Source organism: Gekko japonicus, unplaced genomic scaffold, assembly GCF_001447785.1.
Source record: "Gekko japonicus isolate JY-2015 unplaced genomic scaffold, Gekko_japonicus_V1.1 scaffold133, whole genome shotgun sequence".
NCBI classification, from domain to species: Eukaryota; Metazoa; Chordata; class Lepidosauria; order Squamata; family Gekkonidae; genus Gekko; species Gekko japonicus.
Genome location: NW_015171506.1, coordinates 1,543,815 through 1,571,597, shown reverse-complemented (window position 1 = coordinate 1,571,597; position 27,783 = coordinate 1,543,815). Strand labels below are relative to the sequence as shown.

The window sequence follows — 27,783 nt, the reverse complement described above, 5'->3', positions numbered from 1 at the left end:
CAGAGACTGACCAAGAGAGAGATCTTGGAGTCATAGTAGATAAGTCAATGAAAATGTCGAGACAGTGTGCCAGTGCAATAAAAAAGGCCAACGCTATGCTGGGCATTATTAGGAAGGGAATTGAAAACGAATCAGCCAGTATCATAATGTCCCTGTATAAATCGATGGTGCAACCTCATTTGGAGTACTGTGTACAGTTCTGGTCACCACACCTCAAAAAGGATATTATAGCATTGGAAAAAGTGCAGAAAAGGGCAACTAGAATGATAAAAGGGTTGGAACACTTTCCCTATGATGAAAGGTTAAAATGCTTGAGGCTCTTTAGCTTGGAGAAACGACGGCTGAGGGGTGACATGATCGAAGTTTATAAGATTATGCATGGTATAGAGCAGGTAGAGAAAGAAGTACTTTTCTCCCTTTCTCACAATACAAGAACTCGTGGGCACTCAATGAAATTGCTGAGTAGTCGGGTTAGAACAGATAAAAGGATGTACTTCTTCACCCAAAGAGTGATTAACACATGGAATTCACTGCCACAGGAGGTGGTGGCGGCTACAAGAATGGACAACTTCAAGAGGGAGCATATGGAGCAGAAGTCCATCAGTGGCTATTAGCCACAAGGTAGAGATAAGAACTCTTGGGCTGGAGCAAGTGATGCTCTGTATTCTTGGTGCTTGGGGGGGGAGCAACAGTAGGAGAGCTTCTAGTGTCCTGGCCCCACTGGTGGACCTCCTGATGGCACCTGGTATTTTTGGCCACTGTGTGACAGAGTGTTGGACTAGATGGGCCATTGGCCTGATCCAACATTGGCTTCTCTTATGTTCTTACCCCTCAAAACTACAGGTATATCCCAACCCAGAGTTGGCAACCGTGCAATTGGCTATGGAACCACTTTCCAGACCATTGGAACCCAGAAATATGGCATATGAGGTGGTGCATTTCTACCTTAGCTGCCACTGCATAACCCCCCCCCCAAAAAAAAAACCCCAACCATAAGTCAGGGGAGGAGGGAACTATACCTGTTACCATGAGGCTGTCCTCCCATGCTAATTTTCTCCCCCCCTCCAAATATTTCCCCTCCGCTCTAATCAAGCTGATTACAATATGCATAGTATCTCTGCATCCTTTACAAGCTTTCTTTACAACTACCCTCCCACCTTCTAACTGGGATAAGAATACATGGTCAAGATTTTACAAATGGGTTACAAATGACTATAATAAATAAAATATATGTATATACAGCTAATCTAGAAGGAAATAAGAACTTTATTGTTAAATATATGCAAAAGACTTACACAAAAATATAATGTGGAATATAGAAAATAAATAACTAAATACTGTATGAGGTATTTAAACAGACAACTTAATGATGTAACAGAACCCCTCAATTTATGTGTGTGTGTGTGTGTTTTTTTTAATTATTCATTAAAAAAAGAGATCTCCATTCCTACTCATGTCTGATGATGGGAGTTTTGACTGTCCTTCTTAAGTCGCACTCCTGACACTCTCAACTGTAGAATTCTATAAGAATTCCCTGTCACTCTAGGTTCTCAGACCAGGTTACAGCATTAACTGTTTACTGTCTGTCACAGTCTCTAAGGTGCTACTGGACTTGAATCTAACTGTTCCAATTAGATACCATGGTCGTACACATTTGTTGACCTTGACACTACTCACGCTTAGCTGGAAACAGATGGAGAAAGGGGAAAAGAGTAAGATTCCTTCCTAAACAGATTACTTCTGGCATACTGGTCTGCATACAGGGTAAGGAATGAACCATGTTAATAGTTTAAGAAGCCAACAAAAACTTAATTCTTAAAATTTATATTGCAGATATGGATCACCTACAAGCCCATTTTTAATACATCAAATAACTTGTATCATATTTAAAACATAGTACAGTAGAGTGTTTGTCTTTTAAAAAAACTATTCACAAATAACATTCTAAATGCGTTTTCTGTAAACACACAGAATATAATCCAGGGGAAAAACAACCACAGTAAGAACTTTTATATGTTCTCTTGAACAGCATCTTGGGGATCCTAACTGGGTGGAGAGGTGGGACAGATATATTTTAGATACATAAATAAATAAATAAATTCCACACAGAGCTAATAAAAGGGTGAATTACAGTGGAATTCTAAGCAGCCTGAACCCTAGTCAGGGGGATTCAATGAGGCTTATCCCAAGATAATGTTCTTAGGATTGCAATTTGAGACAACTGTGGTAAAGTTAGTTCTTAATACAGAGCGGGGGTGTCGAACTCATTTCTTATGAGGGCCGGATCGAACATAAAGGAGACCTTGTCAGGCCGGGCTATGTGTATCATAAAATGTACTGCCAGGTAGCGGAGATATAAACTTTATAAAGGACACAAACAAAATTAAATATTTTTTAAAACTTAAAATAAAACATGCTTAAAACATTAGCACTCTTGCAATATTTTATTATTTATTTATTTATTTATTTATTTGATTTTTATCCCGCCCTCCCGCCGAAGCGGGTCTCTGATAACTGACACCTCTTGCTTTGAATTATTGTATCAAAATCTGGAGACAGTGTGCTGTAGCAATCTTAAGTATACTGATCAGGTGTTGTTCAGGTGTGTATCTGTAATTTATTGACATCCATTACAGAAATCTCAAGGTCAATGCTCTGTGCTTAAAACCCAAGGGAAAACATGAAATGGTTGGGCATTATGAGCTTTCATACATAAGCTGCTTCATGTGCTGGTCAAGAACATGTGAAGGCACCATGACATAGACTGAGGGCTACGTGTTTGTCTATAAAACTATAGTCTTCCCCAGAGAAATAACTACAGCTTTTATGAGGCAATGCAAGACTAGAGAGAGAGAGCAATGTATAGTGATCAGTATTAGACTACTATCTGTAAAGTCTATGTTCAAAATCCCCTTCTTACAAAGGAAATGTGGTGGGTGAACTTGGTCTGGACACACACTCTCAGCCTAATCTACTTCACTGGCTTGCTGTTATTCCTCATCTAAATAGTTCACACTGCTGTCCTACTCAGAAAGACTGGATCATGAGGGCATGAATACAGTGAAAAAGAGGAGGGGAACCCAGTTGCACCCAGGAGAGCCCTAGCATAACAACCCCAACAACTCTCTCTCTCTCTCTAGGCAAAAAGCTCATATCTTGAATAAATCTTTTTTTGTCTTAAAGGTGCTTTGTATCTCTCCCGTGCAATTGAGGCAACTGAGCAAAGTAAGGCAGGAGGAAGGGGAGCAGCCTCAGCCAATGGAGGAGAAGAAAGACTTGCCTTTGGTGATTGAGGCAGCCTGGCCAGGAAGCAAGCTCTGGCTTTTTCCCTCCCTCCCCCTGGGAGGAGGAAGGGAAGGCTTTCCCTCCCTCCATCCCCAAGGGATGAGGAGGGGGAAGGAGCCTCAGCCAATGGAGGATAGAGAGGCTTTCCTCTGTAGCTCCTGTGTGATTTAGAGAGCCTGGCAAAGCAAGCTGTCATGATGAAGAAAGCAGGAGAATGGGAGAAGGAAGCAGATAAGAGCCAGTTGCTCATGGGCCAGATATGAGCCCTGTGGGTGCCAGATCCACCCCGTGGGCTACATGATAGACACCCCTGATATAAAGGCTAAGGGACTACTAAAATGATAAACAAAAAATAGCCTTTTCTTATATTTGTTTTGTATGAAAAACAAAGAAATTAGCAAATACTGTACTTGGAGCCTTAAAAAAACACTATTATTAAACTACTATGACAACTATATTGGGTCTGAATTCAGGATTATTTTCCATTTCAGGGAAGGATGCTAGATATACAAATGTTTTTAATTTAATTTTTCATATATATCTTACTGGCCACCAACTCACCTCCCAAGCCAGTTTTCAGCCCATAGGGGGATGCACATGCCTGTATCTTTTATCTAATTTTAATCCCACCCTTCCTCTCAGGAGCTCAAGGTGAAATACATGCATCTCTACTTTAACCTTGCAACATCCCTGAAGAATTTGATTCCAGGTCTCCCAAGTCCCAGTCTGACACCTAAAACAATGCTTTCTATGGCAGAAGCTGCTTCAGGGAGCTTGAAGTCCACCCAAGCATGGAACATGCCAAAATACATGATCACTGATATACACTTAATACAGAAGAGAAAAAAGCAAATGTGCAAATAGCATTAAACTAGGCCTCTAGAAGAGCCCAAAATCCAATGATTACTGATATCCCTCTCCCTTGCAAAGATGATCACTTTTTTCCCTCCTCTTGGGGGCTTCAAGTCTGAAATAAAGACACCTTCAGTTCTGGCAGCTAATCAACCCTCAAAAGATAAACTGTAGAGATCAGGGGGGTTTTGAGCTTCGCCAATTTCATTGCCTAGCATAGCCACACAAATATTTTAATAGGAGGTGTAACGGCAGATTGGTGCAATTGGTGCTACAATATTATACTATTATCTAGAGACCTCTTTGCATGATAAGCAGAAATCACTAAGATTATCTGAAGCAGCTTAGGCAAGGGGGCTGCACTTGGAAAGAGGGGGAAAGGACCTGTTCTGTTCCTGGAGCTCAGCTCATGGCTCTTAGGATCCAACCCACTGTTTTTGAATAATAATATGCCCTAAACCTGGAAACAGACTAGGAGTTCATATAAATGAGAATACAATGACTATTAGTTTAGGCTATACAACAATTAAGCAAAGAACATTGTAATAAAAATTAGTTACTTCAAATATAACATCAAAAGTTCAGATCACAAGTGAGACAAGAGGGGGGAAAGACAATGAATAAATTAAATTTAAAGTTTTTAGAGGAAGCAGTCTTTTCTGAAGTTTGGATATTAGCTGCTTTGGGAGGAAAGTAAACCTATTTCTGTGCCAAGGATAATACCTTAATACAGAAGAGAAAAAAGCAAATGTGCAAATAGCATTAAACTAGGCCTCTAGAAGAGCCCAAAATCCAATGCAAAAGAGAATAGACTTTCAAATGCAGTTTAAGGAGTAATAGAACTGGAAAACTGAATTTTTCGGTTTCACCACTGCAGTCTTGCCATCAGGCAGATAGCCAGGACTTAGCGGTTTATGGGGCAACCCCCAAAAGGCCCACTGTAGCTACAGGCCTGCTTGCCATGCTAAGAAGGAATCTAAGGGACTAATTTATTTATTTTTTCTGATAACACAGTTTCATGAAATAGAGGCTGCTGCACACATTATGGAACATACAGTTTAGGTCTGGGGGTCAATTCTTACGCACGATGCCCAGTTCAGATCAGGAAAATGGAATATGGAGGAGCTTCAGCCTTCCCCCTTTTCCCACTCTGAAATGGTCGTGTGAGTGCTATTTGGCCCACTAGGGAAAATCCAAAAAACTCTGTTACATTCAGTGGGGACTCCAAAATCAGGGGTATGCAAAAAAAAAATCGGTAGTTTTCAGGTTTGGGCATCTTGAACTTGAAAAATATTTTCTGATATTCCCAAATCCCAATATCAGTATGGCATTGAGATTCAGGATTTTTTCAGAAAAACCCATTTTTTTAGCTCCATTATACCCTATGGAAGGAGCTGCGGTGGCTCAAGTGGTTAAGACGCTGAACTGCAGGCTGTGGAAGGTCAGTAGTTCAGCAGTTCAAAACCCGGGTGCCGCATGATGGAGTGAGCTCCCATCTCTAGTTCCAGCTCCTGCCAACCTAGCAGTTCAAAAGCAAGAAATTGCAAGTAGATAAATAGGTACCACTTCGGTGGGAAGGTAACAGCATTCCGTGCGCCTTGGTGTTTAGTCATGCTGGCCACATGACCACGGAAACGTCTTCGGACAGCGCTGGCTCTTCGGCTTTGAAACAGAGATGAGCACCGCAACCCTAGAGTCAGATTCGACTGGCTTTCGAGCAAGGGAACCTTTACTTATACCTTATGGGGACCTTCGGCAGTGGAGCGATTTGCTGAGTCGTGCCGTGGTGGCAGGGCTTGGAAGACCATGGTCTTTTAAAATGCCTATTACCTTCACCAAGCACAACGGTGGTGACATGACTCAGCAAGTGAACTCAGATGGCTCCGCTGCAGGGCTTGAAGGAGAAGGCATTTAAAGAGACCACAATCTCCTTAAACGCCTTCTCAGTATAGCTGAATGTACCAAAATAAAAACCAGAAAAAAATGGCTTTTTTCAGGGTCAGCAATATCAATAGCCAAATACAGATCTCTGATCTGTGTTTGGCTTTAAAATACTCGAAAATACTGGTGAGGTATTTTGGGGGGTATTTTTTCTGACTCGGATAAACCAAATACACACTCCTACCTTGAACCAACTGGAGTACTCTATAACGTGTGAATTACCATGGGTATTTAGCATCAGATTGAGTCTCTATACGAGTGAGACAGAATCTGACCAATTGTGCTGGAAAAAGTACAGTCAGTTGTTTAGCAGATGCCACAAAAGCTGCTGCAACAGTACACTTGATTGTACCGTATGCTGCAGCAGGAGTGTGGTGGGCTTCATGGCTCAGTGGCAGGATGATGCAGGTTCCTTAAGAGAGCTCTGTAAGTTACTCCTAAACCTGTTTTTAAGCCCTGAAGATACAAACAGCTGCAAAACATGACACCGTCATCTTAAAGTAGTGAAGAAATGTTCAGACAAGTGTGGCAGGGCAGGATGTATTTTCCTCACTTGCAGAGGTTAGGAGGACAAAGCTTTAGTTACTGCAGTGTAAGCCAGTGCTTGCATTTAGGAATTTAATGCTAAATTTATATCCTGTGCCCCTGCTTGCTACAAGTGACATTAGATCTGCTTGGCAACTGATGCTGAGGCAAACCATATGGTGAAGGCTAACTTGTATGGTAAGCTGGTACAAACCACATGGGAGATGCCATAACGCAGACACTGTGACCATCAGCCAATGAGAAATGGTCCCAGTCTCTAGAAATTGATATATGGGGAGAAATGTTCCTTACTTATCAGCACAGTTTATTGGTAAGCCAGATAATACCATAACTTACATTCAATCAATTTAAAACCATATACAATAAGATTTCCCCTGGGCATGGGAGGAAGTAAGAAATTCACTCAAAAAGCTAGATTTATTTAATATTGTCACTTGCTTATGGCTCCACTGAGGAGTCAGCAGCTGAGCTTAGAGTTTTAAGTGTGTCATATTAGTATATGAAAGGAAATTCTGTACAGTCTTTGCTGACATGCAATGCTTGGAATCTAGGACAGCTGCTAGTCTCACACTTATATCTAAAAACAAATGTAGAAGTTGCAAGGATCAAAGAAGAAGTGGAATCAAAATTAGGTAACTAGAATAGAGGGGAGTGGCAGCTTTGGATATAGAGTGTTCAAACAGCACATGTTCTAGTCAGTATTCTTCATGTTCAATGCATTTTCATGCTAAATTATCTTCAGAGAGCTTTTTTTTAAAAAAAACAAACAGAACAGTGTTTCAACAAAGTTAAAATTATGGTACCCTGAAGTTGTACACCAAAGCTGCTCCAAAAATAAATTGAAGACTTTTAATGAACTGTCAGAAAGCACCCCCATTTTCTGTCAAAGAAAGTGTTTCATGTTCAGGCTGACCAGACTGAAATTGAGAATTTTGTGAGTTTAGAATCACTTTTTAAAAATGAAAAGTGTCATGTTTTACTGATTCTTAGTTTGCAACACTTGTTTGATATATACATATTGATTTATACAAGTCCCTGTGAAATAATTACCCATCTCATATGCATCTGAAGAAGTGAGATCAACCAACAACAGTTTATGCAGCAGCAGGAATTTTTTTGGAATAAACTTGGTTAGTTTCAAAGTGCCACCTAATATCTGTTTCACTTTGATTTACATCCTGCCTTTTATTAAAAACAAAAACACATTCCTGCCAACATCTGATTATACTTTTTTTTTTTCAATCTGTCATGAATTTGTCACATTTCTTAAGAGTCTTGTGGTAACATAAAAACCTGGAAGGATTTCGGCTAGTGCTTCACTAATCACATATAATGGTCCGGTTCACTTAGCATAGCATTGCTTTGCTATTAACTAAGGGAGACAGCCTTTCATGAAAAGGTTACAAGATATAATTAATCACAGTCTTCTAAAACTGTCATGATTCTGCTGTCATCACCTTGTCGGAAATTCAATTTGCACAGTTAGGTTCAGAGAATAGTTGTGAATATGAAGGTCATATTTCTGTAAAATATTGACACTGTTTTTACTACCCCATATAAAGGGAGCAAGAGTCATGAACATCATAATAGTCATTTGTTCTAATTAATAAGAACAAGCCTCATCAGTGAGAATAGTGAGTCATCAGACAATCTTAACTGTCACTATGTGCACTCAGCTACACCCCAGGTACTTGCTCCACTTCCTTCGAAAGACAGAAACGCTACAGTACAATACAAGATGCCTTAAGGTAGTGGGGTATTAGAATAACAGACACAATTTTTTTAGTAAATAACACACACAGGCGTGTTGATTTGACAGTATGCTATACACTGCAATATTTTAAATAACAGAACTTATTCTTAGTTAACAGGAAGTGTGAAATCAGAGAGAATAAAGACCAAGTCCAAAGCTGCCTTGAACAGAGGAAAAAGTGATATACACATCATTGGCAGTTTTTGCTGAATACTAACAAAAAAATCCCCCCTGAGAATCAGCATAAGTGGAAGAGGGACAGGTTCCAACATCCTTCAGGTAGAAGTCCAGTGCAAAACCCATTCAAAAGCAAAATATTTGAAGTCAAGCAACCACTGTATTTAGTATTTGTGTGTAACCCTCTGAGAGGAGGGGGGCATTGCACCCCCCATTCTATAGACAATGCAGACGTGGATGTCCCATTGCACAACTCAAGTTTATTGTGAGAGGTCTTACAGCTTGGTTGTCCTTTACCAGAGCTGTCTAGTGGCTCCCCTGACTGTTCCTCCTCTAGCCTTTCTTTCTCCCTCTCTTCCTACCTGCTGCTTGCTCTGCCTTTCTCCAGTTCCTTCCCTTTCTGACAACAGGTTCCTTTTTCTTCTCTTACCTGCCCTCCTTCATTTTCTCTCATCTCTAGTGGTTAAGAGTGGCAGACTCTAATCTGGAGAACTGGGCTTGATTCCCCACTCCTCCACATACAGCCAGCTGGGTGACCTTAAGCCAGTCACAGTTCTCTCAGTGCTCTCTCAGCCCCACCTACCTCACAAGACGTCTGTTGTGGGGGGAGGAAGGGAAGGAGATTGTAAGCTACTCTGAGACTCCAAGTGAGGGGCGGGGTATAACTCCAACTATTCTCCTTCTCCTCACCCCCAATACTTCTGCTGCTTCCCTCTCCATCATTTATATTTCATTTGGGCTTCACCTCCTTACGCTCCAATGCTGCCTTCTCTTTACTCCAAGCCTTCTCCAACAGACCCTTTGCCATGACTCCCTGGCCATGTCTCATTGCTGTTCTTCACAAGCAGACTTCTGAGTGGGTGTGTTTCAGCCAGCACACTGGGTGCAGGCAGTTGCACACCCGCTCCCATTAGCCAGCTATTATCTGGGTTCACCACCACAGACATCACCAGCTCCTCTTTGATCTTCCAAGGTATCCAGATATGGCCCTTTCCACTCCCTCTAGTCCTAAGCAAGAGTGTGGGAGCCCTGGGCAGAGCCCCAACCCAGATAGACCATCATAATTTTGTCATTTATGATTTACATAATATTTTTACATGAAATGTGTAATGTTATATCATACTAGGGTTAAGAATATTTATTACATCACTTAGAACATATTATCCAGTCAAGAAATGTTGCATTCTCTGGAACTGGAGTTCTTTCTGTGACTACAGATCTCCTGCTCTGCCATTGAATTCCTCCTTGAAGCCTTCCCAGTTCTTTCTGCCCTTACAACAATCTCTGTAACCAAGGATGCTTCCACATGGTGAGAATTCCCTATGGAACAGAAATTGCTCCATGGATGGTACAGTGAAATGGGGCACTTTCACCCAGTACATCATCCTATCTGCAGTCCCACAGCTTCAGGCATCATCTTTCTAGGAGTCAAAAAGGACTACTGGATGAAACTAGGAGAAAGTGAGGAAAACTGGTGTGCATTAGCTGGATCCAGCACATTCATTATTATCACCAAATTTAGAGAAACTTATCTCTAACTGCTACAAACAAGCACTAGAACATGTGATTAAATACACTTTTAACTGCTGTTTTGCTGTGCAACAGTACTATTGCAAACTCTTCTTTAAAGAGGAAACTAATATAGATTAAAGGTTACATTAAAGGATCTTGAGAATTCATCTTTAAGTGGTGGTGGAAAGCGCTGACAAGTCACAGTCAATGTATGGAGACCCCATAGGGTTTTCAAGGCAAAGGAGTATCTGAGGTGGTTTGCCATTGCCTGCCTCTGCATAGCTCTCCTAGACCTCCTTGGTGGTCTTCCATCCAAATACTAACCAGGGCCAACCCTGCTTAGCTTCTGCAATCTGATGAGATCATACTAGCCTGGGTCATCTTTAAGTATGAACTCATTATTATAACTTGTGGTTCCTTTTATGCTACTGCAATTATTTTGCTATTTTATCTGAAGAAGAAGAGACTCCTTCACTTGGAGTCTCAGAGCGGCTTACAAACTCCTTTCCCTTCCCCTCCCCACAACAGACACCCTGTGCGGTGGGTGGGGCTGAGAGAACTCTGACACAAACTGCTCTTTCAAGAACAGCTGTGCCAGAGCTTGTGACTGACCCAAGGTCACATCAGCAGGTGCAAGTGGAGGAGTGGGGAATCAAACCCGGTTCTCCAAGATCAGAGTCCACACACTTAACCACTACACCAAACTGGCTCTGACATTTAACTGACATTTAACTGGTGTTGTATATTCCATCGTTTTATAGGTTGTGCTGCTCATTGTTTCACCTGCTGTTTTGTTGTTTTACATACTCTGTTTTGCTGGTTTTATTGTAAACTGCTTCCGGTATGACACATGGTAATAAAATGCTTCAGGCACAACATATGGTAATAAATCAATGGACAGGAGGTTCACATTAAGGAGACTCTTTAACTACACAGTATCATGCTTGTCATTTCCTATACTTAATGCCTTTACTCTGGCCTCCCTTTTATTTACTGTTTATTTATTTATTGTTTATATTTATACCCCGCCCTCCCCAAAGGGCTCAGGGCGGGGTATAAATATAAAATTTTATTAAATGAACTACTGTTTCCTTTGGATCCTGGAATTCACTGGTTTCTACAAACAGTCTAGGGCTCTCAGCAGGCCTGGAGGAAAGTATTGTTCTTTTAACAGAGGCTTAAACTGCACTGTCTCAACCTACTGCAAGATAGCTAGAAGTGTCTGCTACTCTTCATTCATCAGCAGACCTGAAGGGGGCATGATTGCCCAAAGCAGTATTTCATCTCTACAGTAACTTAGTGCTACTACATCAAGCAAATTCAACCAGTATAAAAAATGTTTCTTCTCAATCTTCTGCCATCAGTTTCTTGCCATCAAAATATAAAGTAAGAAGGCAAAAGCCTTCTGCATACAAGCTAGTTCATAAATGGCATGTACTGAGATTTCTGCTATCTCTCATATAATTTTTTCCAGCATCTAGAAAGAGGATTGCATTAGAGAAAGAAGGTTCCTGCCTATGAATAAACCAGTTACTCCTTAAGGTGCCATAAAATACAAGAAATTAACTAGAATATTATTCAGAAAAAAGTAAATGTTTGTCAAGAAATCCAAGACAAATGATTGTACAGCAAATTATGCTGGAAACTACTGTCGTTTCCTTTGTTATTAATTATTTATTTATTGTATGGCAGAGTTACATGCAGAAAGCAGGTAATATAAAATACGTAACAAAGTAGATACAATGGGTATGGAGGCAGATTGGGCAATCCCCCTAAATACTAACATCTAAATTTTGAATCCACTCAATTGAGCTTCATCACATCTCCCTGGAAAGCACAACTGTCACATTCATGTGACAGATGGGAAATGGTTTGGCGGGCTGCACGACAATCACATTTGGGACCTGGTATTTTGCCCCATTTAAACAAGAGGTCTGTACAACTGCCAAAACCTGTTTGTATTCCATTGGCCATCTTCAATACTTTCTGTGGCAAGTTGAATCTTGCAGACCTCTCATTGGTGTTTATCAGGTTATGGATATTAGGTGGAACTGATTGCATCCATATTCACAACCATTCATTCCCTAGATTGAAATTTTGTGATTGCAGGATTTGTGCTGATCTTATTACTGGGTGTCAGGGCTAGGAATGGGCACAAACCTTGTCACGAACCTAAATTGATCACAAAAATCACCTGGTTCGTGAACTGAGGGTCATGCGCTTGCACCTGCAAAAAACCTCCCACCAACCTCCATGGTTTTTATGGAGATCCATGCGGTTTGTGTCAGTGGTACATGTGGCAGACATGATGGTGCCAATCAATCATCAAAGCAATTGGGGGATGGACTTCTGCAGCCCTGGAAACACCAATAGTGCCCCTCCAAAGCTTGACAGACAGCGCTGGCTGCCAATAAGAGAGGTCCCCGGATAGGTCTGCTGCAAGTTTGATGCCTCTGGCTTGCAGAGGTTCCATTTGATACACTCCTGGACCTGCAGCTGTGATTTCTCCAGAGAGCACTTTCCTGGGGGCACCACACCTCATCTTGGTTTTCGAACTTTCCAACCCCCCTCCTGCACTAGACCTCCCCCCTTTTTGCACTTTGGACATTAGGATCCCCAGCTTCTGCACCTCTGGGCACTCGCTCCCTAGCTTAGCATCATCAGCTGCCCTTACTGTGCCTGATTTTGCCAGAGAGCACTTTCCTGAGGGCACCTGCTTTGGGGGAGGGGCACTACTCATCACCCCAAGGCCAATCTGCACACAACCTGGAGGACAAGTAGAGGGGCATCCTAGGGAGATCCTCTGCGAATTTGATGCCTCTAGCTTGTAGGGGGGCCATTCCACACATTCCTCTACCTGCAACTGTGACTTCCCCAGAGAGCACTTTCCTGGGAGCACCTATTTTGGAGGGCTGTAACTTGGCCCCATGAAATACAATCCTCACCAAACTTGGAAGGCAGGTAGAGAAGAGTCAGCTGGAGACTTGCTGTGAGATTGGCATCCCTAGCTTGCAGGGAGGTCATTCTACTGCATCACTGGTTAGGCCTGCATCAGCCATGTATTTGTGGATGGGAGACTCTCTGTTTTCAATTATCTTTCTATATTCACGAATAACAGCATCTTGCCTTCAAGGATGCGAGGGAGCGATGGTGCACAACATAGGCAGACAATAGGTTGGAGGAGGTTTAATACTGCTGGTTCTCATAGTTTTATTGAGTTGGACATCAAGTTTGTGGACATGGGGGCCATTGAGCTATACTGAAACACTGAATTCCGCAGTACTATACACCAACCCCAAAGCTGAGCATTTAACGGTTGTAGCAGAGGCACTCCAAGTTGTACCACATAATTTTTGGAGAATGTTGTTTTGCACATGTACTTTTTAGGGTGTGCATTCAGCTTCCCCAAACTGAAAAAAATAATAAATGCCTTGTCAGTATTTATTTGGTATTCCTAAACTGAATGCAAATTCAAGAAACTTTTCAGCAACCAAATAGTTTCCCGAATTTATTTGGCTTTTTTTGCTTGTGGGTAGCCAAATACCAACATCCCTCCCTCTATGACTTCCCTAGTCAATTTCACTCCCTGCCAGTCAGCTGTTAGGTTTAAGCCATTTAAACCTAACAGCTGACAGGACAGTGGGAGTGAAACTGACCAGGGAAAGCCTCCTCTCTCTGCCTTCCCTTCTCCAGCTGCCCCAGTGCTGCTAAAGAAGGGAAGGCAGAGAGTGCAGCCATGTTTAAATGCCTTTCTTTCCCTCCCTTCCACTCTTTGGGCCCACGGCCCACCCGGCCTGCTCCAGCCTCTCCAGGGGCTTGCCCGCTTCTCCGCCCCTGGGAAAGGCAGGGATCTCGCTGCAAGTGCGGCCAGGTGCATCCCAGTGTTCTTGCCTGCCCTGTCCAGCGTCTGGCCTTCTCTGGGGGTGCTGTGACCGGGGCTGCTTTGTGCTGCCATCTCCTGCTGTCGCCGCCAGTCGGGCCTTCCGTAGGTGGCTCCCAGGTAAGGCGCCGGTCTTTGGTGGGCCTGGGTGCCATTGGGTGCCTTCCCTCTCCTCTGAGGGGCTTCATCCACCGGGCTGGGGGTTGGACTCGGGTCTCCTCTGTTGGAGAGACCTGGCCTGGGCTGGGACAACAGTCATGCATCTATCCATGTGTTTCCTGGTGGCTACAGAACTGTATCAGTCCACTGGATTGTGCATTTCTATGAATGTTTTGAAAGAATTATATTGAATTTTTAACTTCAGGCATATGTATTTCATCCACACTAAAGTTTTCTGCACAAGGGAAAACATGAAGCTCCTGTAAGAGAAGGCACCATCATACAGTAGTTATTTCAAGCAGCAAGCTAAATTACCTAAATTCATTTTTATGTATTTCAGCTATTTTTCTTTCCAGCTTTTGGGACTGTTTGGGGAAAATCTTGAAGTCACCAACATAATTGTCTAGTTGTTCATCAGGATCATAGTCACCAAGCTCAGCTGTGAAAAGAGAGCAAGAGAATAAAATGTGATACAAATAAGTTGCCAAACTCCTAGTCAATAAAGAAAAACCAGCAGCATCAACATATAAAGACTTGTGAAGATTATCTTAAAAGGTTGCCAGATGGAGGAACTTTCCCAGGCTCTGACTGGAAAGGACCTGGAAACAAGCAATATTTGAGAACTCTTCTCTCTTTTTTTTTAAAGTAAATTCTTTGTTGATGATAAAACAAACAGTTCATACAACAATTATCAACTTTTTTGGGATAACATGGTGTAGTTATGTGCTGGGTCCTCCTTTTGAGTGCCTGACTACCTGCACCATCCCCAACCACCCACTGCCACAACTCCAAACTCAATTACGTGTAGCAACTACAGCTGTGCTGACAATACCAGCAGCTGCAGGTAGGAGGGATGGTAGAAGAGGAGTCTCTATCTCTGTCTATCCCTCACCTCTCACACACTGCCTACAGTTCTGCTGCGGCAGCATCTAAACCACCACGATTATCAGTGCCTCAGTACTGCTGAAACAGCACTTGAGGCAAACAGGTGGGCAGGGCAAATGGGAGACAGACAAGGGCTGTATTTTGTGCTAACTGAAGGGTCAACTGCATTCAGTTCACCCACTGGTTCTCTTCCACATTGTGCAGGACAGAGACAGAGAAAAAGATACTGATTCAGTTGCATAATTAATTACAATTTATTTAAAACATATTTTATGGCCTTTGATATCGAAACCAATATTTCTGCCAAGATGCTATTTGCTGCACTTACCTTGGACAATACATGCACCCAGATAGGCAGCATCAGAAAAAGAACACAGCAAACGGCCATGGAAAATATCTCTTTTGATTTGTAGATACATGAGGTACCTGCATTATGTAGACAGAGTATACTTTGTCAGACAGATTCATCTTTTGATCACTGTAACTCCTACATGTACCAAACTCATGTTGCCTTTATAGCTCACAACACTACATAATGTAAAAGCTCCACAGATACAATTCAGGAAAGAAAGTTCAGTCTCATAAAAACAGACTGCTGAGAAGGAGATAGGTATGTATTCCTACTCTATACATCACATCCCAATAATGAACAATATAACACTAAACATACAATTTATAAACATGAGTTGCAACATCCAATTAGTATTACTTTTATCATAACATCACACACAAAAAATACAAGGGTACTATTAGACACTGGCAAAAGACCACCACGCAGAACAGCAGCAAAAACAAACCTATCTTGTTTTTATTCTGTGTATATATCTGATGCTACGGCACCAACAATCTTACCTAGAAGTTTAAATAACATCTTCCATGGAATTAGAATCAAAATGCTAACTAGGCAAGGAGAGAAAACATGTTCTCCCACTGTCAGAACAATATCTTGAGAGGGGGACTTTTAGAAAGAGCCCCTCTTTGTACTGGCTGTCCACTCTAGATTGCAGTCTCCTGAAGCTTCTGGAGGGATCCTGTCTTAGAGTCTACCTTGAGCCTGGGCAAACTAAAATAGTGATTGTTATCAGATTGGGCTTGTGTCTCTGGAGTATCAAGGTGAAGCGAACCTGTATTAGAAAACTCTGGATATCTCAGAGCTTGTCTTTAAGTCTAAACAGGCTAAAATTGTGAATGAATGGAGATGGGTTCAGGCTTCCAGAGGGGTAAGTGGAAAAGCCATTCTCAGGAGATTTTGGATGTCTCAGTCTGACTTTTGAACACATGTACTCATGAAGCTGCCTGGTTCCGAATCAGACCATTGGTCCATCACAATCAGTACTGTGTACTCAGACTAGCAGCAAATGTGGCTTCTCTATATTTGCCAAGTCTCAAGTCCAAAGCAAGACACCTAGCATGTGCGACAGCTACTGCACATTCCCCTTTGGCTTGAGTTGGTTTTGCTTCTTGCCTAATGGGCTGGGAAGCAGACAGACAGCGGCATCTTCTTCCTCCACTGCCACTTCCAGCATCTCTGCAGCAGTTTGCCCACCCATGATACAGTGGACTCAGCCCACAGAACACCACTGAAAAAGATGAACCATGTTCTGTGAGCTTGAGATTCTGCAGGAACTCCACTGGAGCCTTCCAAAACTGCTGGAGAACACATGGACAGATGAAGCTACCTCACAATGAATCAGACCTTGGTCCATCACCGTCAGTATTGTCTACTAAGACTGGCAGCAGCTCTCCAGGGTTTCACAGAGGTCTTTCACATTACCTCCCACCCGGTCCTTTGAACTGGAGATGCTGGAGACTGAAAATGGGAACTTCTGCATGCAGTGCAGAGGCCCTACCACTGACTCGTGACCCCTCCCCGAATAAATTTAGAGTAGAGTTAGGCTGAGGTTTATTCCATCTACTACAGTAGAAATGGGCATATGGTGTTGGAGTATACACCTACCCAGAGCCCAGTGTCTGAGGGAGACTGGCTAAAGATTTGTGGTTTCTGGGAAGAGCTGACATTTACTCTGTGAGAATCCTGCAGTGGAAGACAGGCTAATATTCACCTCAAAAATAAAAGATTGGCTATTCTCTGCAATCAGGAGTTGACAACTGAGAGTTTCCTGTAAATATTTTTATGCATCTTTATTAAACAACCTATTTCACCTATCCCTGGTTGTGAATAAAAGTAACGGTCTTTTATCCTGTTTCCCTGATGTCTCCTATGGAATAACTGCATTTCGAAGTCCATGGGTTCAGTCTGTTGAAGAAGTTTGGAGTAGAGACCATTCTGGTTGAACTATGTAGCATGCTACCTCTGTTTAAACAGCTCTTAAAACTTCATACCAACTAGTTCCAAGCAAAAAATGGAGCTTTGGATTTTTGTGTCTCAAATAACAGTGTCTTCATGTCACATAGCAAATCGCCTTTGAAAGCAATGTCACAATGGATGTGGCCTGCTATTCAAAGGAAATAAGTCAAAACATCTCCATGAGAGCCATCCCTGTGCCTAAATATCTCTTTGGATCCCAGCCCTCTGTCTGGAAAGTAGTAATTTTTCATAGCTCAAAAGTCTTCTTAGCATTGTCCAACACTGTAAGATCCATTATTGCTGTGCTTTGTTCATAATTGCCCTTTTTGTGGTTTCTCCCTAATGTAATAGTAGGCCATCACAGTGCATCAAACCCCCTTTTAAATGTTCACATTTCCTGACTGCAGGTGGTTCTCAAGAGAAATAATTTGTTCTGATGCTGCAAAATGATGATACAAAAAACCCAAATCCACAATGATAATGTGCTAAAACAGTTTGCAACATAATCACTTTGAGCCAAAGCACTAGCCTCTAAATCTACTAACTTCTAATAACAGTTTTTAGTTGTGTAAATCAGTTTGCACTATCTGGGGACTGATAGGAAACCCAAAAGTAAATCTGAGAAACTGCTTGCATTTCCGGTGAAAGCAGATACAAGTAACAAAGAGATAGATCAAGACGGGTAGCCGTTAGTCTGTCTGTAGCAGTAGAAAAGAGTAAGAGTCCAGTAGCACGTTAAAGACTAACAAAATTTTCAAATACATGGTGACAGCGGCTAGAACTATTTATGCAGAAAAGTGGAAACTAGACGTCTGTCCACATTTAGAAGAATGGGAAAATAAACTTGCTGAATATGCAGTAATGGAAAAATTAACAACCTATTTAAGAAACGGGTCTATTACAAAATCTGAGGAGAAATGGAGTGTGTATTATGTGTATTATGCTAGCAGAAAACAAACTTAAAGTGAGAAAATATCATATACAAATGTATATGATAAAATAGTAAAAATAAAATCTGTTCCAAATGTAATATCTCAAATACAAATAGATATATAACATTCGTTTACACTGTGATACACTACTTATCTATTAAAGTGGTGAAAATATATTATACTGAATTCATAGTAATGATGATACTGAAGGAACATTTAGAAAATTCCTATGGGGAACAGGCCTTATGATTAAAACCCTTTTGCTCAGACTCAAAAGTCATCAGACATCTGAAATGGATACTCTCTGCAATCTGCCTCTCCTTTCTCACCCACTCGACTAAGAGCCATTTTTCTGTGACAACAACAGGAAGCTAGCATCATCCTGTTGGGAAATTTGGAAATTTGCTCCATTAAGCTATGGAAACTGTCTTTTGGTAAGGTTTTTGGGGAAGCAGGTGCATTAGATGATGAAACCTAACTGAAACGCTTGCTAAAAAGATATGAGCCCCAGAGAAAGTGTGAAATAGGAAAGGATTGTGCAAGAAAGTTCTCTTTTGCTCTGTAAACTTTTAGTTTTCCTATTGCCTATGTTTAAATTGCTTAAAATGTTTATGACGTGTACTCTGCATAATTAGTGTGTATAAAACTCCTCGAGGTCCTTTGTCAGGTGTGCAGCCAGTTTTAGAGCTCTTGGGCTCGGCGCACCTTGACGTCAATAAACTTTATCTCTCCTCTTGCCTGCCTGGTGGTCTGGAGTTCTTTGGACTCAAGCCTTTGTTTTGCTCTATTCTGCTTCAATACTAGTGTTGTAGTCAAAATAGATCAGCTCCCCTAGAGAAAATGGTTGCTTTGAAGGATGGACTGTATGGCATTGTACTATGCTAAGGCCCCTCCCCTCCGCAAACTGCACCCTCTCCTGGATCCACCCCCAAAGTCTCCAGGTATTTTCTAACTCAGACCTGGCAACCCTATCTCCCACTATTTTCCTTTAAAAAAACAAAAACATTTTTTTAAAAAGACTAACAAAACTTGTGGCAGGGTACAAGCTTTCATGAGTCACTGCTCACTTCTTCAGAGTACCAAAGAGGCATTTAACATCTTCATCTTAATACTTGTTACACAGTTCTATATGAGAAACATAAGTTTGCCAGATACTATGAATTCATATTTTCACAGGCTGAGGGGAAGGGGTTGAATATAAGATAATGTAGAAAAAGGTTCATAAAATATTTCCCAACTTTCAAGTCCCACTATAAATGCAATGGGTAATGTTACAAAAAGGAGTTAAAAGATAGTTAAAGTCACATGCTGATTTCTGCTAAATTTTATGACTTTATGATCATTTTCCCCCTTGTGATGTATAACAATATTACTCATTGCTCTGTGGATCTTCACAATCCATAGAAGAAAATTGGCACTGTCAGCCAACAGGGAAAATTACTATTAGGTGTGCTGTCAAAAACAAACAAACATGTATTTGACAGAGCCTCTCCCTGAGGATGCTGAGGTAATTTTTTTCCAGACAGAAATGATTTGAAAATAATTTGTAATGCTTTCTGCCAAAACACAGTGCTAGATTCATTGTTGTGAGTTGGGGGTGATGTTTGTTTTTTGCTTGCTTGCTTATTTAACCCCCCCCCCCCGTAAGGCAAGTATCTGAAGCAGCACAATTAGGCAAAAATAGTCAAAAAGTCAGTTACCAGCCTGAGTGGTTTATAATTAGTTACTTGACATTTCCATAGAGAATAGGAAATACATCTTTTCACTGTAGCATTTTCCATTCATCAAGCATTTATGTTACACTCCCATAACCATTCTTTGACGGAGTCCCCCTCCCACTATGCTACACACTTGAACTCTTGAACCCAGCATCTCCTGTGAAAGGCCCTGAGAAAGACTGGCGACAAAACCACATGGTTCCCATAACTCTGTTTTATGAAGGATTTACCTGTGAATGTTTCAGTGTGTATATTTGTGTGTATTACTGCACATCATCAGATCATTATTCTAAACTACAAAGCAGAGAGCTAGTATACCAGACAATGTCATAGCTTGCAGCAGAACCCACAGCCAAGATCCAGGTGTGTTGAAGCAGAACCTGCAGCCAAGATCCAAGTGTGTGCGTATACCATGGGTTTGGGTCTCACAGTCTGTCAGCAGATCGCACTAACAGCCATAGGTCTTCCTGACTCTCTTCTCCTCCAGCAACCATTTCCAACCCCAGGAAAATTTATTCCTGGCGTTGAAGGATCCTTGTGTATAATAGGTTGGGAGGCTGCAGGAGGAAGGGGACAAAATCACTTCCATTTGCTCCTTGTGTGAGCAGAGATGCACCAATGGATGAGGCAGAAGGGAGTAATTTCACCACTTTCTCTCCTCACCACTGCAACTGCAACCTCCTGACCTGTACAGCTATTACTTAATGCCTTGCCAAGTGATGTCTAACATATCTGTTCACTGATGGGCCCCTTTCAAGCCCCCTATCCTCCTCTAAAAATTCCTTTAAAATGCATGCAAAATGAAAGTTAGCAAAAGTGCAAAATGTTTAGTATAGCATACATGATGATACAGTTAGCCATGATCCTAAGATATCAGCTAATGCACAGACAACAAAAAATACCTGGTAAGCTCTTCTTTAATCTTCAAGGGTTCATGTGGGTAGAATTTCACTCTAAAGCACATGGTATATGGTGGATGAGCTGAAACATTATAAAGAAAAAGCATGAGAACAGCTGTATAAAACATGGCTTCTTCTGCACTGCAGGACAGGTTCCCAACAGTTTTCCAGAATAGCTTGTGAGATGCAGTGCACCAAATCAAAAAGAAAATAAATAAAAGAAGGTACAATGTATGATAAGGAAGCTCAAAGCATAAGCAGGATACAGTCTATCTAAACCAAAAGTTTGTAGACTTCAGTGCTATATATATTTTTCACAGATAAATCTCACCACAAAGCGAACAACTCCTTCTGATTTTTTTGATACATCTGGACAGTGCCAGAGCCATGGGTGTTTGTACCATGGAACCAGACCTGGACTATACGACTTCCAGTCCAGGATCCTGCAGCCAGGAGTGAGAACTCAAGCGTAAGTAGTCAGAGGGGTTTTCTTTGCTGAGTAGTCAAAAGCAGCCAGCCAGGCTCCTAGTACTTATAGGTGGCTTTGCTAATACAGAGACCTCTTACAACATACAGAATCATTATTAGGTATGTGCTACAGTGACCTCTAGCACTAGCTACTTACAATCTACTTATGCTACTTGGAAGACTTTATCAATGACTGTACCATGAATATTTATTTATTTTATTTGTTGCCTAATATAAGTTTGTAGATAAAAAGTCATTTTAAATAAAGGACTGCTTTACTGCTGTTTTGCAAGAGGCTGTAGATCACAGGAAGCATAAGGCACTTTTTCAAGTGGCAGTAAAATCAACATTTTGCTTTTTAAACTGCTTACTCTAATATATATTTTTATTTAAATGACAGCCACTAGAACTGTAGCTATTAAATGCACTTGAGTTTTAATATTATATAAACACATGATGCTGCATTATATTTGACCAAACTACTTATACCTCTTGTTCAGGACTGTCTAATTTGACTAGGAACAGCTCTCTGGGATTTCAAGTTAAGCAAGGTCTTCCCTAAGGTCTACAGCCCCCAAGGACTGAACCTAGGGCTTACATAATGTGCTACCAGTGAGCCGCAGTCACATTCAACTCAACTTGTTATGCCCACAGACGTTGGAATCAAGGGAGGGAGTTTTAAAGAAGAAAATAATGGGGATGGAGCAAACATAAAGATGTTGGCAGTCAAACATTTACACTGGGGGGGGTCAATATCCTGCCATCATACCTACCTATTTAGGCACCTCTTGGGAAAGTGAGCATCATTTTACAAAGCTTTCTGTTTCATATTTAATAAAGTGGCTTGCTAATTGTGAAGCATAATATCTGATATAGTCAAAACAACACATGAGAGAATTGGAGGAGGATTGTGCAGAGGTGTGATACAAAGAGAGTGTCAGGAAAAGCTAACAATGAACAGAGCAATAAAATAAGGCAAAGAAGTGATTTGAATAAAAAAGAGTAATAGCAATTTAACCTAGCACTCTTAATCTGTCCTTTTAATTTCATTCATTATGTACAAGAAATGGTAGCAAGGATTCTGGTTACCTCAACTTTAGCAAAGAATTCAGTCATTTGAACAGCCATGTTAATCAATCTTTTTAACCAAGGCTGCTGAGAGCCACCTTGGGGCCCAAAACAAAGATTCTATCTGGGCCGCACCATATGCCCCTGATTCAAATCAAGTATCTTAACAAAACAAATCACTTGGCTTGAGAACAGCTGTATAAAAATCCAATCCAATCCCAGAATGTTGATGAAAATTTCAGTGCCAAAAATGAAAGGAATCGGAAAATCATGGACCAGGTTATCTTCGCGATAGGTGACATGTAAATAAGAGAGCTTTTAAGCAACCTGTTATATATCTCTAATAACTCAGACCTCCAATCTGCCATTGAAAGTTGTTGGGTGACACACTCTCAGCCCCACCTACCTCACGGGATTGTTGAGAGGATAAAACAGAGCACCGGAGACTAACGGAAGCTGCTTTGGGTCCCCATTGGAGAGAAAGACTGGTTATTACATTTGTTATAAATCTAATTTTACCTACAGTACACTCCCCCAAAAGGATAATTGCTATTACTGTTGCTTCACCAAATATTGCTGCAACCCTTTTAGGAGGGGGAAGAACTGATCATTCAATATTCAAACTATTGTTAGATACTGTGAGTGCAACTATCAGGGCAGGACCTCGTATCTATAGAAGCCTTCATGGCTGTGTAAAAGAAACACAAGGCCTCTTTCCAGGCAAGCTGTGCCTGCCAAAAATGCCCTCCTCATCTACTCCACGTGCATAGCCACGTGAGGCACTCTCAATATTACTGTCTATTTTGTAATATTATATGTGTGTATACCAATTTAGGACACAGTTCTACATCTGATGATGTGGCCTCTAGTTCGCAAAAACTTCATGTCACAATAAATCTTCAGGACATTGGCTGCTGCTGACCATAACAATCAATAAATAAAATCATCAGCAAGTGAACCAGTAAGAAATCTTTATCAGTTCATCCTTTTATGTTTACTTAGCACAAAAGCAGAGGCAAACTGGGTTATGTAGTTCTGCTGGATTTTGATGACAAAGACTACGACTAGAGATGGGCACGAAACAGCTCACGAACTAAAGAGGAATTTGGGTTTGTGGTTTGCAAAACAATGTTCATGAGCATTGCTATAATCACAAATTGCCATGAACTTTTAGAATGGTTCATGGGTGGTTCATGGTGATCCATGAATAACTACATTTTGCAGACAAACTGTCTCTAATCAATCAACTTGTTTTCCAAATTTCCCAGCAACAGCAGAGGGGGAATTCTCCAGCCTTGGAAACACCAACAGGGTGCCTCCAAAGCTTAACAGGCACCTCCACACTCTCTCCTTTCTTGGCAGTTGCAGAGAGACTCTGTCTCAGAGTCAGGGAACCTGAGGACAGCAGAAAAGCTTAGCAGAGCACATTCATTTCTTTTTCAATCAGGAATCCTTCCCGATTGTGAACACACCTCTCCTCAGCTGGGGTTTGTGTGTGGTTGGTGTCAGGGCTCTGAGCCACCTTGCCTCTTGGCTCACACTCAGTAGAGGGGTTAGCTACTGGGTGCTTTGGTTAAGGGGAGTCAGGGACCTACATATATCTACTGATTGTGAACACCTCTGTGTGCCATAAGGGTGAAAGTGGGTGCAGTGGGTGCTTCTTGTGATGGCAGGACATCCTCCACCACCACACCATACCACAGGCCCCTGTCCCCATGCAACAAACCCATTCTGCCAGCCCAATGACAGTCAATACCCTGGAGTACTGGTCACGTAAGTCTGTCATCTGGGCCAACCTCTCTTGTGTGGCCACGAGTCTCCTCTCCTGCCCTCCCACTAGTGTCCAGAGCGAAAGGGTGTTTTCCCAACTGGGAGACATTCTCAGCACTCACCACTCCCACCTGGACCCTGCCAGGGTGGAAGAGTTTGCCTTCTCAAGGTCAACCTCCCCCTGCTGGCCTACCCCTCACTGGTCCTCTCAAGCTAAGAAGATCCAAGCCTCTTGTTTTTCCCCTCCATGTCTCTTCATTATTCTTCCTTCTATCTGGGTGATCCAGCATGTGGCCTGCAGCTTGCACCCTTGGTGCCTTGGTGGGAAGATTGCCACCTCTGCTGAGTGGGGGTGGGCTGGCCCCACACCCAACCCTTTCTGATTGAAATTCCCCCACTGAGAAAAACCCTGAATATCCCCCCTTTATTTTTACCCTCCAAAGAAAATCTCCCTCACCCAACACCAGCTTCATGAAACAACACCTACCTCATTGATCAACATCCACCTCAGCAAATATCCACTTCAACAAACATCTTAACTACCCCTTCCCACTGCATTTATACAATTCAGAACAGGTGATCTCTTATATGTACAATGTGTTCTGCTAATGGTCTAAGGGTAGGCTGTCATTCCAGTCCCAGGACACTTCTCCTACTCCCAGGGGTTGCCAGCCATTCAACCCTCGAACCTGTCACTCCAGTCCCAGGACACTTCTGGTACTCTCAGGGGCCCTCATTCCACTTGGGGGAATAACAGATCCCAAAATGGAAAGATCGTCCCCAGAAACAGAATTAGTGCTCTGGGACTAGAATGACAGCCCCTGTCATTCTAGTCCCAGAGCACTAATTCTGTTTCTGAGGACAATCTTTCCACTCTGGCATCTGTTATTCCAGTCCCAGAGCAGTTTATCTTAGCCCAAATAATTAATTAAAAATCCACTCTGCATTTTCATTGCAAGTTTTTTGTGCTGTCATTTATTTCACTGGAATCCATGCAAGTCAATTGGCATTCTTGGCTCCCATTATCTCCAATGGGCCTTCAAGGAAAACTGGCTAAAACAAAATTAATTTCAACAGAGATAAATGTACAATTCTGCATTTAGGTAGGAAAAATCAAATGCAAAATTATAGGATGGGGGAGAGTTGTCTTGGCAGTAGTATGTGCAAAAAGGATCTAGGGGTCTCAGTAGACCATACACTGAACATGTGTCAGCAGTGTGATGTGGTAGCTAAAAAGGTAAATATGATTTCGGCTGTATCAACAGACGTATAGAGTCCAGATCACACAAAGTGAGGGTATCGCTTTACTCTGCTCTGGTTAGACCTCAACTAAAATATTGTGTTCAGTTTTGTGCTCCACAATTTAAGAAGGATACAGACAAGCTGGAATGTGTCCAGAGGAGGGCAACGAAGATGGTGAGGGACCTGGAGACCAAGTCCTATGAGGAAAGGTTGAAAAAGCTGAAAATGTTTAGCCTGGAGAGGAGATAACTGAGAGGTGATATAATAATCATCTTCAAATACTTGAAGGGCTGTCATATAGAGGATGGTACAGAGTTGTTTTCTGTTATCCCAGAAGGTTGGACCAGAACCAACGGGTTGAAATTAAATCAAAAGAGTTTTCAGCTACACATTAGGAAGAACTTCCTGACAGTTAGAGTGGTTTCTCAATGGAACAAGCTTCCCCAGGAGGTGGTGGGCTTTCCTTCTTTGGAGATCTTTAAACAGAAGCTAGATGGCCATCTGACAGCAATGCTGATTCTGTGAACTTAGGCAGATCATGAGAGGGAGGGCAGGAAGGGTTGCCTAAGTGCTTAGTTCTTGTGGTCCTTTCTTACGCGCCCATGGAAATGCTGATCACCACTTTGGGTAAGGAAGCAATTTTTCTCCAGGCCAGTTTGGCCAGGGATCCTGGAGGGGTTTTTTGTCATCTTCTGGGCATGAAACAGGGGTCACTGGGGGTGTGGACAGTGTTCCCTCTAAGCTGAGTTAGTGTGAGCTAGCTTATATTTTAGCCACCAGCTCACACATTTTTGTCTTAGCTCACAAAGGAGGGCTCCAGAGCAAACTAATTTATGCAGTAGCCAAATCACTTGCTCACAACTTTAATGCCAGTAGCCCACAAAGTAGAATTTTTTCTCACTAGACTCCACAGCTTAGAGGGAACATTGGGTGTGTGTGTGTGGGGGGGTGCATTTGTGAATTTCCTGCATTGTACCAGGGGGAATTGACTAGATGACCCCGGAAGTCCCTTCCAACTCTATGATTCTATAAGCCTCTCCCGTTTTTCCAATGGACAATCCTGTCATTCCTTTAAGTACATCCCTCTGTTGGTCATTAGTACATTGCACTGGTTTTGCTGGGCTTGGAAAAATCCCCCCCCCTTCAGTTTCTACTGCAGAGATTATTTGCACTGCCACAGTGGCACTGGCTCTGCTGGGCTTGCAAAAATGCCCCTCCACGTTCAGTTTATATTGAAAGCTTCTCTGGTTTGACCTTAATCCACTGGAAACAATGGAGGGTGGAGGCACCTTCTTTGAGGGGATGTAACTCGGACCCCGTAAATTCAGTCCTCACCAAACTTGGGGGGCAGATAGAGGAGAGACAGCTAGAGATCCCCTGTGAGTTTGGTGTCCCTAGCACACCAGAGGGGGATTCTACTGCATCACAGGTGATGGCTGCTATAGTAATTGCCAAGCTGCAGCCCCTAAAAGTTCATTATGGTTTGTGATTCACAAACCAGGCATGCCACGAACCACAAACTGAACCACATTTTCCCAGTTCATTCCCATCCCTAATTATAACGTATCATACAGCAAAATAGCCTTTACAAAGGACTATTAGACATCCTACCGACACAATAGTATAACAACCCAGTTCCTGGGAGTTCTACCTTCTGTTCCACATGTATAACCACTGAAACAGATTAAACACACACCGAGCATGTGTGTGTGTGTGTGTGTGTGCATCCTTTTACTGCTTTGTTAGATTATGGGGAAATATTAATTCCTCCCTCCTTCTGTTCATAATATTAACAAAGGTTTGCTGCCACACTACGATTAAGTACAAAGTCTGAGTCCAGTGGCAACTTTAAGACCAACAAAGTTTTTTTAATGTATAAGTTTTCATGTGGAAGCATACTTCCTCAGATACAGTGAAACAGAATTTCCTCAAGCCCTGTATCAAGGTACCAGGTACCAGGTAAGATGATACTTGTTGTTGTTGTTCAGTCGCACAGTCGAGTCCGACTCTTCGCGACCCCATGGATCATCTCCCGCCAGGCCCTCCTGTCTTCCACCGTCCTCTGAAGTTGGCTCAATTTCATGTTCATTGCATCGATGACACTGTCTAACCATCTCATCCTTTGCCGTCCCCGTCTTCTTTGACCTTCAATCTTTCCCAGCATCAGGGTCTTCTCCAGTGAGTGCTCCCTTCTCATTTGGTGGCCAAAGTATTTGAGCCTCAGTTTCATTATTTCACCTTCCAGGGAACAGTCACGGTTGATTTCTTTTAGGATTGACTGATTTGATCTTCTTGCAGTCCAAGAGACTCTCAAGAGTCTTCTCCAGCACCATACTTCAAAAGAATCTATTCTTTGGCGCTCGGCCTTCCTTACAGTCCAACTCTCGC

The 27,783-nt window shown here is 42.1% G+C and overlaps 1 protein-coding gene across 1 annotated transcript in view; it reads right to left on the bottom strand.

The window, feature by feature from the left end:
• FRMD3 (FERM domain containing 3) overlaps nt 1-27,783 on the bottom strand; it is a 194,316-nt gene that overhangs the window by 44,333 nt on the left and 122,200 nt on the right. The window contains exons 4-6 of the mRNA XM_015419287.1: nt 20,851-20,929; nt 15,319-15,416; nt 14,421-14,544 (exon numbers count right to left, since the gene is read on the bottom strand). Coding sequence (XP_015274773.1) covers nt 14,421-14,544; nt 15,319-15,416; nt 20,851-20,929 — 301 coding nt within the window. The remainder of the gene's footprint in view (nt 1-14,420; nt 14,545-15,318; nt 15,417-20,850; nt 20,930-27,783) is intronic.